The 13,053-nt window shown below is 44.7% G+C and overlaps 1 protein-coding gene across 1 annotated transcript in view; it reads right to left on the bottom strand.

Annotated features, from left to right (window-relative positions):
• The window catches only part of LOC143983033 (multidrug and toxin extrusion protein 2-like), a 229,168-nt gene that overhangs the window by 128,987 nt on the left and 87,128 nt on the right, over nucleotides 1-13,053 (bottom strand). Inside the window, exons 4-5 of the mRNA XM_077482260.1 lie at nucleotides 11,950-12,098; nucleotides 5,094-5,136 (exon numbers count right to left, since the gene is read on the bottom strand). Of these exons, the coding sequence (XP_077338386.1) occupies nucleotides 5,094-5,136; nucleotides 11,950-12,098 (192 nt within the window). The remainder of the gene's footprint in view (nucleotides 1-5,093; nucleotides 5,137-11,949; nucleotides 12,099-13,053) is intronic.

Here is a 13,053-nt window from a genome sequence, read left to right on the forward strand (position 1 = left end):
GGAAAGCGCAGGCAGGCGTCTGCGGTCAGCATGGAATCTGTACCTATAATTAGCATGACGCAAAGCCTCCTGGACTTGTACCCAAGTAGAACGAAGACCACGGAGATGCTCCTCTAAGACAGGAATACTCTGCGGAACAAATGAGTCAGGCTACATGGAAGGTTGGAAACCATAATTCGCCATAAATGGAGACAATCGGGAGGCAGAATTCAAGGCACCATTGTGAGCAAACTCTGCCCAAGGTAATAGGTCAGACCAGTTATTATGATGGTCAGGAATATAGCAATGTAGGAATTGCTCCAAGGACTGATTGGCTCGTTCTGTGGCCCCATTAGACTGCGGGTGATACGCAGAAGAGAACGCAAGCTGGATTCCCAACTGTGCACAAAAGGCTCGCCAGAACCGGGAGACAAACTGACTGCCCCTATCCGAGACAATCACCTTGGGTAGCCCATGTAACCAAAAGATCTCCTGAGCAAAAATGGAAGCCAGTTCCTTAGAGGTGGGCAACTTCTTAAGTGGAAATTACTTACACGACAGACATTTGTGGGGTGGCTCTCCAGGGACTTGGAAAATGTGAGTATATCATCGAGATACACCACCACACACACACACACAACTGCAACAAATCTCGGAGGACATCGTTGATAAATTCCTGGAAAACTGCCGGGGCGTTACAAAGGCCAAAAGGCATTACCAGGTATTCATAATGGCCTGTTCTGGTATTAAACACAGTTTTATATTCGTCGCCCTCCTTAATGCTCACGAGATTGTATGCTCCTCTCAGGTCAAGCTTTATGAAAACCATTGCTCCCTTGAGGCGGTCAAATAACTCTGTAATCAATGGAATCGGGTAGGCATTCTTAATCGTGACACGATTGAGACCTCTATAATCTATACAAGGTCTCAGTTCACCGCTCTTCTTTTTCACAAAGAAGAAACCAGCACCAGCAGGAGACGAGGACTTGCGGATAAAACCTTGAGAAAGTGCGTCAGCAACATACTCCTCCATGGCCTTATCCTCCAAGACCGACAAAGGGTAAACCCAGCCACGAGGAGGTATGGCACCAGATTGAAGGTCAATTGCGCAATCATAAGGCCGGTGTGGAGACAAACTACCGGCTTGACCTTAATCAAAAACAATCGCCAAAATCACGGTACTCCTCCGGCAGGGAGGGGAGTGAAGCGGTGCACAGGACCTTGGATACCTTCAGAAAGCATCTCTCACTGCATTGTGGTGACCAGGAGAGAACCTCAGCATGGAGCCAATCAAAAGAGGGGTTGTGCCTCTGTAACCAAGGATAACCAATAACCAGCGGAAATCTGGGTGAGGCAATAATTTGGAATTGGATTATCTCATGGTGAAGCACCCCTACTGCCATAGACAACGGAACCGTCTCATGAGTCACATGGGCAGGCTGTAAAGGTCTCCCGTCAAGAGCCTCAATGGCAAGTGGAGTGTCACGCAGCTGCAGCAGAGTCGAGTGCTGCAAAACAAATGCAGCATCAATGAACAGGCCTGCAGACCCAGAGTCGATTAGAGCCTGTATCTCGATGGATGGCTCAGTCCAAGAAAGGGTGACCAAAACCAGGGGCTTATCCTTCTGGATAACTGGGGATGAAACAACGCCACCTAAGGTCTGTCCATGACAGGACCTCAAGGTTCGGGCGTTCCCTGGATGGGTAGGACAAGGACTTCAAAAAGTGACCTGTCTGGCCACAATAAAGGCACAATCTCTCCCTCCTCCTAAAGACTCTCTAATCCGCAGAGAGACGCGTGAAGCCCAGGTGCATGAGTTCATCTTCACTGACCAACTCAGTACCAGGAGGCATGGGAGGTGAGGGAGGCATGGGTGGGACTACATAGCTTGGAGGCAAACATACAGGAGGCTTCCGCAAACGCTCCTTAAGAGAAAGTCTTTCTCTGAGTCTGGAGTCAATGAGGATGGCAAACGAGATCAAGCTCTCCAGCTCAGTGGGTATATCTCGGGCTGCTATCTCATCCTTGATGGAATCCGAGAGACCATGAGAAAAAGCAGCCATGAGGGCCTCATTGTTCCAAGCAACCTCTGCTGCCAGAGTACGGAATTCAATGGCGTAGTTGGCAACAGTTCTCATACTCTGTTTGATGGACATGAGGCACTTGGCAGCAGAAGCGGAACGTGAGGGAACATCAAAAACCTTTTTAAAGGAGGCCACAAACTGAGGGTAACTCAAGACAACAGGTTTTTGCGTCTCCCATAGAGAGTTAGCCCAGGCCAAGGCTCTCTCAGAAAGCAAAGATATCACGAAACCTACTTTGCTTCTGTCTGTGGGAAACGCCTGGGGCAGAATTTCGAAGTATATCTCAACCTGATTGAGAAACCCTCTGCATTGAACTGGATCGCCCCCAAATCGCAGGGGAAGTGGAGCAGAACCAGACACACCTCTTATAGAGGTAATACTCGAGGCGGGTGCCTGCACAGAGACTGGCGCAGCAGCAGGGACGGCCTGCGACTCAGGTTGTACCGGAGCAGCCACTGCGGGGGATTCCAGGTGCGATTCAGGAGCGTTTGTAACGCCAAGGCAAACTGATCCATGCGGTGATCTTGCTCATCCAATCTGGAAAAAATATTACCAACAAGTGGATTGACTGTATCTTCTGAATTCATGGTCTTCACGTACTGTCAGAAACCATTAAACAGACTGAGACAGAAGTACAATCAAATCACACTTGTTTATTAATAAAAATAAAAAAGTAAATAGAAAAAAGCGTAGTCAAGCATAGCCAGAGTCCAGTAGCCAGATCGGGTAGTCAGCCAGTCCAAAGTTCATTAACCAGATCGGGAAATCATCCAAGCCAGAAGTCAGGGATCCAAGGAGAGCAACTGCAAGCAGGATAAGAAGCCAGGAGGGATGTCAGCAAGCCAGTCTTGAAACAAACAGCAGGAGATGGTTCCTTGTGATGTGACCAAACGTGAAGGCAAAGGAAAAGTGAGCTGGAAGGCTTAAAATAGGCAGGTCAGACGAGCATCATCGGGAACAGCTGGTAACTGTGGAAAGAGAAGAGAGGTGGCAATTAGCTGACAGCTGAGCGGCCAGCCCAGAGGAGGAAGGGCTAAGCCAGCCCGACAGTTTGACTGTTGTGACAGGCAGCAGCTGGTGGGAAGAGATGCTGCTTTTGTGGATGTCAGCAATCACAGCACCAGAGACCTGGGGCACCCCACAGGAGATGTGTCCTGGGTGCTCGGCATTAGCAATGCCACTGATGCACCATCCATGTTACACCCCTGCGCCAAGGGCACATGCCCCTTTTGTCTCCCCCATGTCCCGGCCATGACGAGTACTGCCTTTGTTAAGCAGGGTGTAGGTAGGGGCAAGGTACAGTATGTACCAACTTGAATTTGTCTCATCTGTCAGCTTTCTGGAGCTGACTCACACTTGCAGCTGGATGTCTGCAGGGACATTTAGGGATCTCAGCTCCACTGGCATTCTGTGGTCTGTAAGTGCCTGATAGATTACTATTGAAAAGTGCTCTGTGGATAAACAGTACTCACATGCCACTGCTGTTAAATTGTCTAATTTCTGTGAAGTCTATTTCTACAATATGAACAAAGTTTATTATCTATATATGTTTACTCAATTCTCTGGTACAATTGTTGGGCCTCCGCCTACAAGTGGCCAGACCATTTTACAGTGGGAAAAACACTATTTGTTACAACCAAGCTGGCCCAAACAATCTAATTAAAGTGACAGGAAAAGCTGGAGTTCTTCTTTAAGCACTACAAGACAATATCAATGCCCAAGCAAAAGGTTTTTCCCTATCCTTGTGGGGTTGTGAACATATATATGAATTGCTGGCTTGGTCACTGGAAACTGTTTTTATGTCTGTGGCCTTCCTGTGCCTGAACACAATCTGCCATGGCCTATGCCTGTCATTCAGCTCTGCCTCAACACTGAATGCCCTTGGCCAATTTATGAAATATGCTTCTGCTTGACTTTGCTCCTCTTGGCAGCCCACCCTTCCACTGATAACACAAAGGTTGTGTAGCATCCTTTAGAAGTGTGTTAGTGTTAGTATAGGTTTGCTGTTAGTTGGCTCCGGGCAAAGCCTGAGCTATGTAATCTGTGTCAGGGTTACTTTAGGTCAAGGTTGAATAACTCAGGCAACTCTCTCTGATACTTCCCCCTGGTCTGGGAGTTTGTAGAAACTTCTGGAGCTGGAGGGTGGGAGTAAGGAGGGGCTACCATGCATATTTATAAGGGCTAACAGAGACAGATGGGTGAAATATGGAGTGTTGAGGAGACTGTTGGTGGCCCTTAAGGGTGCCCCTTAGTCTGGGGGGGGAACCTCAGGCCCAGGTGTCGAGTGCTGGAAGATGTCCCCTACAACACATGGAGGAAACCCATCCTGGAGGCACAGGAGCAAAGAGGACAGTGCGAACAGGTCAGCATGTCCAGGAGATCCCCTCAGAGTCAGCTGGGTGGGCTGGGGAGTGTCAGTCTATCTGGAGGACTGTGGAGAATTAGCCTGGGGGGCTAGTGAGGGGGCAGCCGCAGCCAGGTGGGCTGGCAGGGCCTGAAGAGGTGGTGCTGGGATCAGTGACCACAGAGAGGAAGTGCTGGGAAAATGTGAGCTGTGTCACCCTGTTTTTCAAGTATAGGGGCTGCGAGTCCCTGCCTGTAATGGGATTTTGCTACAAAATTACTACAGGGTAACATAGCTGGGTTCTGCCAGCAAGTGAGAGATGGAGGAAGAAGAGGAGCTGTATATAGAGACTGTATATAGGAAGAGTTGTCACTTAAGTTTGTTTGAAGTCAAGTGAGCATTACCATAACCCCCCATCCCTATACAAGTTATATCCCTCAATAAAGCAAAAAACAAAGTCGGGACTGTTCTCTAACTGAAGTGTGCCTGTGAAAATTTGGTGTGCCTGGCTGTGCAAGGTGGGGGATCCCAGTTCATCTGGGGCCCTTAAGGGGGTGTGCTACAGTTGAAAACACACCAATTACAACAATAACATCGAAAACAAATTACATTATACATGTGTATATAAAGAAACAGACCCCCAGGCACAGCAAACAGGATGTAGTACAAGAATAAAATAACTTACAGGTAGAGCAGGTAAAAAGAACATCACATATTTTTGCGTTAACCTGAAAAGAAATGTATATAGGATTTATTATCAGATGAACACTTTATTCACACAACTTAAAATTATCTTTTTTTTTTTTTAAATTGGTTTTTATTGAAAATGTTTTCACAAAAGAAGATAGTTATAGCAAATACACAGATCACATAGAGTACACAATAAACATGCATGAATTTGTGACATACATTACTTGACAAGGCATGTATACAGGCATAAAATGCAGTCTTACCCTGATAGGGTTGAAAGCAAGAAAAGAAAATGAAGAAGGCGGAGAGATCTGCCTACTGTTTGTGACTCCATAAGGTCAATAAGAAGTATTAGGAAAATGAAGATAATAAAAAAACAAAAAAACAAAACGAAGAGTAAAGATAGAAAATGGGAGACAAGGAAAAAATAAAAAATAAAAAATAAAAAAAAGGTATTGGAGAGAGATAAGGAGGATATGGATATCGGACTGATAGATGGATACAGAGAGGATAAGCACGAACTATTTCTATAATATACAGCAGCAGGCTAAATTCACATGCTAATAATCGTAATCAGTACAAAATAAAGATCTCTATTGACTCATTTATTCATTTCGTACCAGTCTACCCATATTTTCCATTGGCTATCAAAGCTCTTTTTGGTTCCACTTCTGCCAGCGAGTAATGATTCATAGACGTGGTTCTGTCTGGTAATACTGAGTACTTCAGACATATTAGGGGTTCTGTTGGATTTCCAATTTCTGGTGATCAGCAATCTGGCCGCCAATAGAATATGTGTAACTACTGTTTGGCAGTCAGGGGGGAAGTTCTCAATACCTAAGTTCAGTACTGCTAACTCAGGGCTCATTGGCGTTAGAATCCCTGTAATACGTGAGATGCACTGAAATACACTTCCCCCAAAACTGGAGAGGTGTTTGCAAAACCAAAACATATGCGAAATGTTACCTATCTCCCCACACCCTCTCCAGCACATGGGGGAGTTGGATGGTGAGAACTTTGCCATAATGTACGGTGTCAAGTACCATCTCAAGGCTATTTTTTGGGAGAGCTCCCAGTGATTCACACATCTGGAAGCTTTATAAATAGTTTGAAGTGCCTTTTGCCACTCACCCGGAGTAAAACTCTTGTTAAAGTCTGACGACCATTTACCGTAAGGGCGTGAGTTAGTAAAGATAAGTTTGTTTTGAAAGGCAGAGTAAAAAAGGGAAATCCCTTTAGGGGGAGGAGGAGTTTTCGTGTAAAATTGCCACAATTTGTTTAGTATAAAAATATGAGGAGATCCTAGCGTTTTAAAGAAATGCATTGTTTGTAAGTATCGGTAACGGTCCATAGGCAGCAGGCCGAATTCATCTCTAAGAGACTCGAATAGCTTAGGGGAGTTGTCCCGATATAGGTCATCGATATGAGAAATACCTCTAGCCTTCCATTTCGAATAGTCTATGTCTGGGATTATGTGGTGTAAAATCTCTATAGGGACAGGGAGTTTTGAGACTTCAGAGGATGTAGCAGATAGTCTACGCAAATCTCTCCAAGCTAACAAGGAGGCCTGAAGAGTAGGTGCGAGCTGACGTAAGGGGAAAGGTTTCCACGTATCCAGCAATAGAAGCATACGCAGATTGCTAGTCGGGCTAAGGGCCTGTTCTATGCTACACCAAAGAATATCGGGGGCGGGAGAAAAACAATATTTAAGCGAGGTAAGTATAGTTGCTCTGCAGTAGTCCCTTAGATCAATCAAGCCCATTCCACCCACTGATCTATGTTTAATGAGAAGGGATCTAGAACACCTGGGTCGTCTACCTCCCCAAATATATTTCCTAAGAATACTATTAAGCGCTTTTAAATGAATATGTTTAAGAGGAATGGGCAACGTACGAAACACGTACAGTATTTGAGGGAGTAAGAGCATTTTAAAAGACGCTAACCTACCAGACCAGGTGAGTTCTGTTTTAGTTAACCTATTTGTATCTTTTTCTATTTTGGCTATTAAGGGAGAATAATTGGCATCTGCTAGTTCAAGTGGGTCAGATGTAATTTGCAAGCCGAGATAGGGGATACTTGACTCTGACCATGTATAGGGAAAGCTGTTTTGGAGGCTGGCTTGGAGTTGAGGAGAAAGATTGAGGCCTAAAATAAGAGATTTTGTGAAGTTTACCTTATAATAAGATATACAACTAAAATCTTGAAGGATAGAATGGGCGTGTGGCAGGGAAGAGTGCGGGGAGGATAGAAAGAGGATGACATCGTCCGCAAAGAGACTGATATTGTGGGATTTGTCTAGAAACGTAAAACCCGGGATGCCAGGATGGGTTCTTATTTTTTCAGCAAGGGGCTCTATGAGGAGGTTGAAAATGGAGGGGGACAGGGGGCAGCCCTGCCTAGTCCCGTTGGATATAAGGAAAGGGGATGAGAGCATATTGGAAGTGTAGACCTGGGCACAGGGGGAGGAATACAAGGCCAAGATTGCCGACAAAATAGGACCCGAGAACCCAAATCTGCCAAGAGTGTGGGACATATAACCCCAATGTATCCCGTCGAATGCCTTCTCCGCGTCCAAGGACAACAGCAGAGAAGGCATTCGACACGATTTAGCATAATGTAAAACATTTACAACTCTCCTAGTGGCGTCCGACGCCTGCCTGCCCTTCGTGAAACCAGTTTGTTCCGGTTTGATCAGCGATGGATGGATCGGAAGGAGCCTGTGGGACAGAATTTTAGCAAATAATTTCACATCAGTATTTAATAAGGAAATAGGCCTGAAATTAGCTGGAGTAGTGGGTTCCATCCCAGGCTTTGGGATGGTAATTATAAATGCCTTAAGCATTTCGGAGGGAAACGAGGCAGAGGACACAGCGTCAGAGTAAACTGCTTCTAAGGCCGGGGAAAGGATTTGAGAAAAAGTTTTGTAGTAACTATTCGGGATTCCGTCGGGGCCTGGAGACTTTCCGTTTGGGAGAGCTTTAATAACCCGTCGGATCTCAGGCTCCATGATGGGCGAATTAAGGGTCTCTAACTGATCTTGTGTCAGGGTGGGGAGTGCAAGATCGACAAAGAATTTTTGAATGTCATTCTCAGTAGGTTGTGGGGTAGATGGATCATTTTTGAGGTTATACAGAGAAGAGTAATAATCTGCGAAGGAATTTGCAATGTCCCTAGGGTTGTACAATTTACCGTTATCAGATTTACGAATTAAGAAAAGAATGTTGGTTTTAGCTTTACGGTCTTTCAATCTTTGGGCCAATAATTTACTAGCTCGATTTCCGGACGAGTAGTGGGACAATTTCAGAGAATGAACATGTTTGTCATATTGCTCTAGCAATTATGCATTAGACTATAGTTCGTTTCGGTTGCGTTTTTATTTTGATCCTCCAGACATCTAATGTCAGAGAGAAGGGAGTCTAACTTTTGTGTCCTCTGCCTTTTTGCCCTTGAACTCATTTGTATGAGAATACCTCTTATAAAAGCCTTATGGGCACACCACAAAGTAGACGGGCTAGATACAGAGTTGGTATTAAAAGAAAAGTATTCCTTCAGATGCTTGGTAAGGATAGCAACTTGCTGCGGCTGTTGAAAGACGAGAATTAGCCCGCCAGACACTAGCAGGGGTCAGAGGGCGCTCCCCGTCCACCGTGATGGACACAGGAGCGTGGTCCGACCATGTAATTTCATGAATGGACGAAGATGCAATTCTTTGTAACAGTAGCTTATCAGTTAAAATTAAGTCTATACGGGAATACGAGTTGTGTCTGGGGGAGTGCTAAGAATAGTCTCGTTCAGTAGAATGTTGGCAACGCCAGACGTCATATAGGCCCTCAGTATGAAGCAACGGCTGCAGAGTAGGTCGTGGACGTTGCGATTTAGAAGTTGTGTCCATTTCGTAGTTAGGTATAACATTGAAGTCTCGGCATACTATCAGGTCTCCTTGTTTCAGTAAATCTACTTTACGGAGGAGCTTTTTCAAAAAGCGTAGTTGGTGAGTATTGGGTGCGTAAACATTAACAATCGTGTAAGGTTTGTTGTTGAAGCTGCCTAGCAAGGCCAAATACCGTCCTTCAGGATCAGTAAAGGTCTTCTGTAATGTGAAGGAAACCAAATCTTTTATGGCAATTAGTACTCCTTTCTTTTTTCTAGAGGCAGAGGCTCTGAAGATATGTGGAAATCTGTTGTGCTTGAAAATGGGCTCACCAAGGGATGACCAGTGCGTTTCCTGGACACATAAGACATCAGACCCCAGCCGGAGAGCCTCTCTCCATAGCGAGGCCCGTTTGGCGGGGTGATTCAGACCACGAACATTAAAAGATGTTATCTTACTAGACATATTTTAAGTAAAAGGAAATGCCATTGAATGTACCTCAATGAGTCCAGGTTGCTCCAGGTAGACCAAGTATGGTGGGCTGGTAGTATAGATGTCGGATATATCATCTCCATGTGCGTTTCTCCGTATCCATCTCCGAAGGGTGGTAAAAAAAAAAAAGGAGTAAGAAAAATAGATGAAAGAAAAACAAAAGTCAAATAGGAACAAAAGGACAACTGGTAGAGAAATAAAAAGGTAGATTCCATCAGGAATCTGGAGGCAGGTATACTGCATGTGTATGAAAACGAGGGGTAATACAGGGGCTAGGAGCTCCAAGGCTAGGGATCTTGTTGGTTAACTGGTTGTAGTAGACTAACCGAGGCAGTTAGTTAGCAGAATTCTTGATGTGTTTTTTGCGAGAGACAACTTGCCAGTCGTCGCTAGTATGTAGCGCTGGAGTAGCCACTGTAGTGGCAGAGATTTGGGCCGGCAGGATGTCCCATGCACGAAGCATGTCGAGGCCCTCCTCCAAGTTGGATATTACAACTACTCTGCCTTCCCGCGTGACAAGAAGATTGGTTGGGTACCCCCATCTGTACGCAATATTATGGTTCCTGAGTGCCTTCATGATCGATAGAAGGGATTTGCGTTTTTGCATAGTGTATTGCAAAAGATCCGCAAACAGCTGCAGAGTGGAGTATTGTTCCGGGGGGGTTAGGGTTCCTACGGTGGGCCGCCATGAGCTGGTCTTTTATATGGTAGAAGTGCACCCTCATCAGAACGTCTCGGGGGATGTTGTCTGGGAGATGAGACGGTTTGGGCAAACGATGGATCCGGTCAATGACCAGTTCGTTAACCGGGGCTGAAGGGAGAAGCGCTAGCATGAGATCTTTAGCGTATTGCTGTAGATGGGCAGGTAAAACGGTTTCTGGTATGCCACGCAATTTAATATTATTCCTGCGAGACCTGTCCTCGAGGTCGGCAAGCTTAGCTTTAAGCCAAGTTACTTCATCAGCCTGATCATTGTGGGAGTCTACCAGTTTATTGTAAGAGGTCGCGTACTCCCCCATTTTTTTCTCAACATGGTCAATTCTGCTCCCCAGTTCAGTCACTTCAGATTTGAAATTTCTCATGCATTCCATTAGGTCAGAATGTAACGAACCTCGCAAGGAAATAAGCATGTCCTTTAAAGTAGTGTCCGTTATAGGTTGACTCGCAGTAGGGAAGGAGTTAATAGTGTCAGCTAGTTCTCTCGTGTCATCCAAAAAACTGTGCTGTGCACTGACCTTATCTCCCGGTGGTTCACTCGTCAATCGGGGCATCGATTTAGCCGGGCTGCCTGAGAGGGGAGTCGAGGCAGCCGGGGAGTGTCTCTGTGAGCCTCCGTCGGATCCCGGGCTCGGCGTCGCAGATGGAGACCCGCCAGCAGGGGACGAAGATTCGCCGCCGGCATCATCTTGGACCTCACGGCCTTTAGGTGTAAAAAAAGTCCCGGAGTTTCTTCGGATGAGCGGCGTTAGCTCGCTTACGGGTCATCTCCGGAGGGTGGGTGAGATCTTAGCTGCGGTCCGGTGAAGACAAATCCGGGATTTCCCGCCTCGGTATATGCTGAATCCCTTCGCTGGAGCGGAGCTCTAAAGTTAAGCGTCCATTCCGCTGCGCGCTAGCCACACCCCCCAACTTAAAATGATCTTGTCAGCCTATTTGGTTCTTGCAGATTTCCTTCTCCTATTCAGTGTGTAGCAGCATTCAAATATGAAATGTGAGGGAGAATAATAAGTACTTTAAAATACACCTCTGATTGTCTGTTTGGCAGGCACTTGAACAGAAATATTGCAAGTGTAATTTCAAAACTATTATAAAAATGGATAAATGCAAGTAAAATAAATAACCCAAAAAAGTGCAGAGCCCCCAATTAATCTTGTGAAATAATACATCAACAAATATACAGCGTGTCAGTTATCAATAATCAACATCCACATATAATAAAGTAAAGTGCATCAATATCAGTCTCAGTAATTCACAAAGTCCATGATTGATAAAATCACATACAATTGTAATAAGATAAAGAAAACTCTGGACTTTGCATACATATAGAGGTCAAATGAGCTCATGTCATGTCCATTTAAGGGATGTTAACCAGCTCTTAGGTATAATATTACACCATGTACATTACATATGAAAGACAGAGAACAGAGACAGAGAACCAAACACTTTAGTGGCGCATGGAAAACCTCTCCTGGCCAGCTTCATTGAATTCACTTCCTGTGAGCCCAGGTAGTCTTAGACACACCCCCATGGGGTGCCTCACCATGTTGGCCTGGGCAACAGTACAGTAGTGAAAAGACCTGAGATCATAATATCAGCATGTCTCTGCACTATTGACAGGCACTCACAGCCACCACAGAGGGAAGAGGATCCTGGGAGGATCTCAGGATGTCATGAGACCTGCCACAAACCCTCAGGAAAAAATGTATGCAGAGAATTAAAAAAATTAATTTTTTGTTAAAGGTAAGAGGAAAAAGGTGATAATACTAACCTGGCGATATCTGGATTCTGTTTGAACAGTAGCAATATTTCTTCTGTATTAATAAGTATTGCCCAGCAGGGGAAGCAGCACAGCATTTGAATAAGAATTCCTCTCTGCAGGATTGTTCCCACTCGCTTCATATTATTGCTGCCATATGTCTAAAAGAATGAATATAGAAATATACAGAAATAAATATCTCCATGAATGTTATCCTAACTAATGGAAGCTGTGAAAGTGTATGCAAATGTCCAGTTAAATGCTGGAATGTTTTTTATAATTTTCTGTTCTTGATGCCTATCCATGGCGGTATACAAATGATAGCTAGCACTACACCCCAATCTAACCTACACGGTTATACCTATAATGCTTGCAAGACAAATTTTTAATGAAATCTGGGAACATAGAATTCCAGAGCTCTTTCATAAATCTTTAGAAGTAAGCCTGGCTTCATCAACACTGTGGAGAACAATGAAAGTTGAAGAGGAAGAGCAGCTTATCCTCTTAGACAATTTAGCAAATGTCACTCAGAATGGAGAAACACTTCTAGTAGAATGGACTGTCACAGCTTGAGGAACTTATCTTCCACTAGCCCTACATGCCCTTTAAATGAGCTTAATTATACAGCATGCAATAGCTCATAAGGAAGCCGAATGTCCATTCCTGGCTCTACTCGGAAAAATCAACGGCCTATTACCATTTCTAAGATGTTGACTCAGAGAAAGATAATGTTTTAAGGATTTCAAAATGTCCAATGCATGAACAATCTCTCAATACCAACTGTAACCAAAGGCAGTAAGTACCTATTCTTGATTGAAATGAAATACAGAAAGTATTTTGGAAACAAACTCATGGATAGATTGTAAAGACGCCATTCCTTGCTTATGAAATTCCTTGATAGGTATTCTACCTAAACATTTTGAAATGCTGGAATGTAAATTGCTCTGTGGTCACACTGTCTTTGGACCAAGATAAATTTGGCCTCACTTCCTTCAGCAATGTATGGCCGTGATAGGATTTGTGTACAGAAATATGTAGCGGTCCCCCCCATAAGGGCTTCTAATAGACTCTGCACCCCACTGATTACCTCAACTCTGCAAATCCTCCCTAACCTCT

Source organism: Lithobates pipiens, unplaced genomic scaffold, assembly GCF_037356315.1.
Source record: "Lithobates pipiens isolate NorthernLeopardFrog02 unplaced genomic scaffold, aLitPip1_a1.2 Scaffold_16, whole genome shotgun sequence".
Taxonomy (NCBI): domain Eukaryota; kingdom Metazoa; phylum Chordata; class Amphibia; order Anura; family Ranidae; genus Lithobates; species Lithobates pipiens.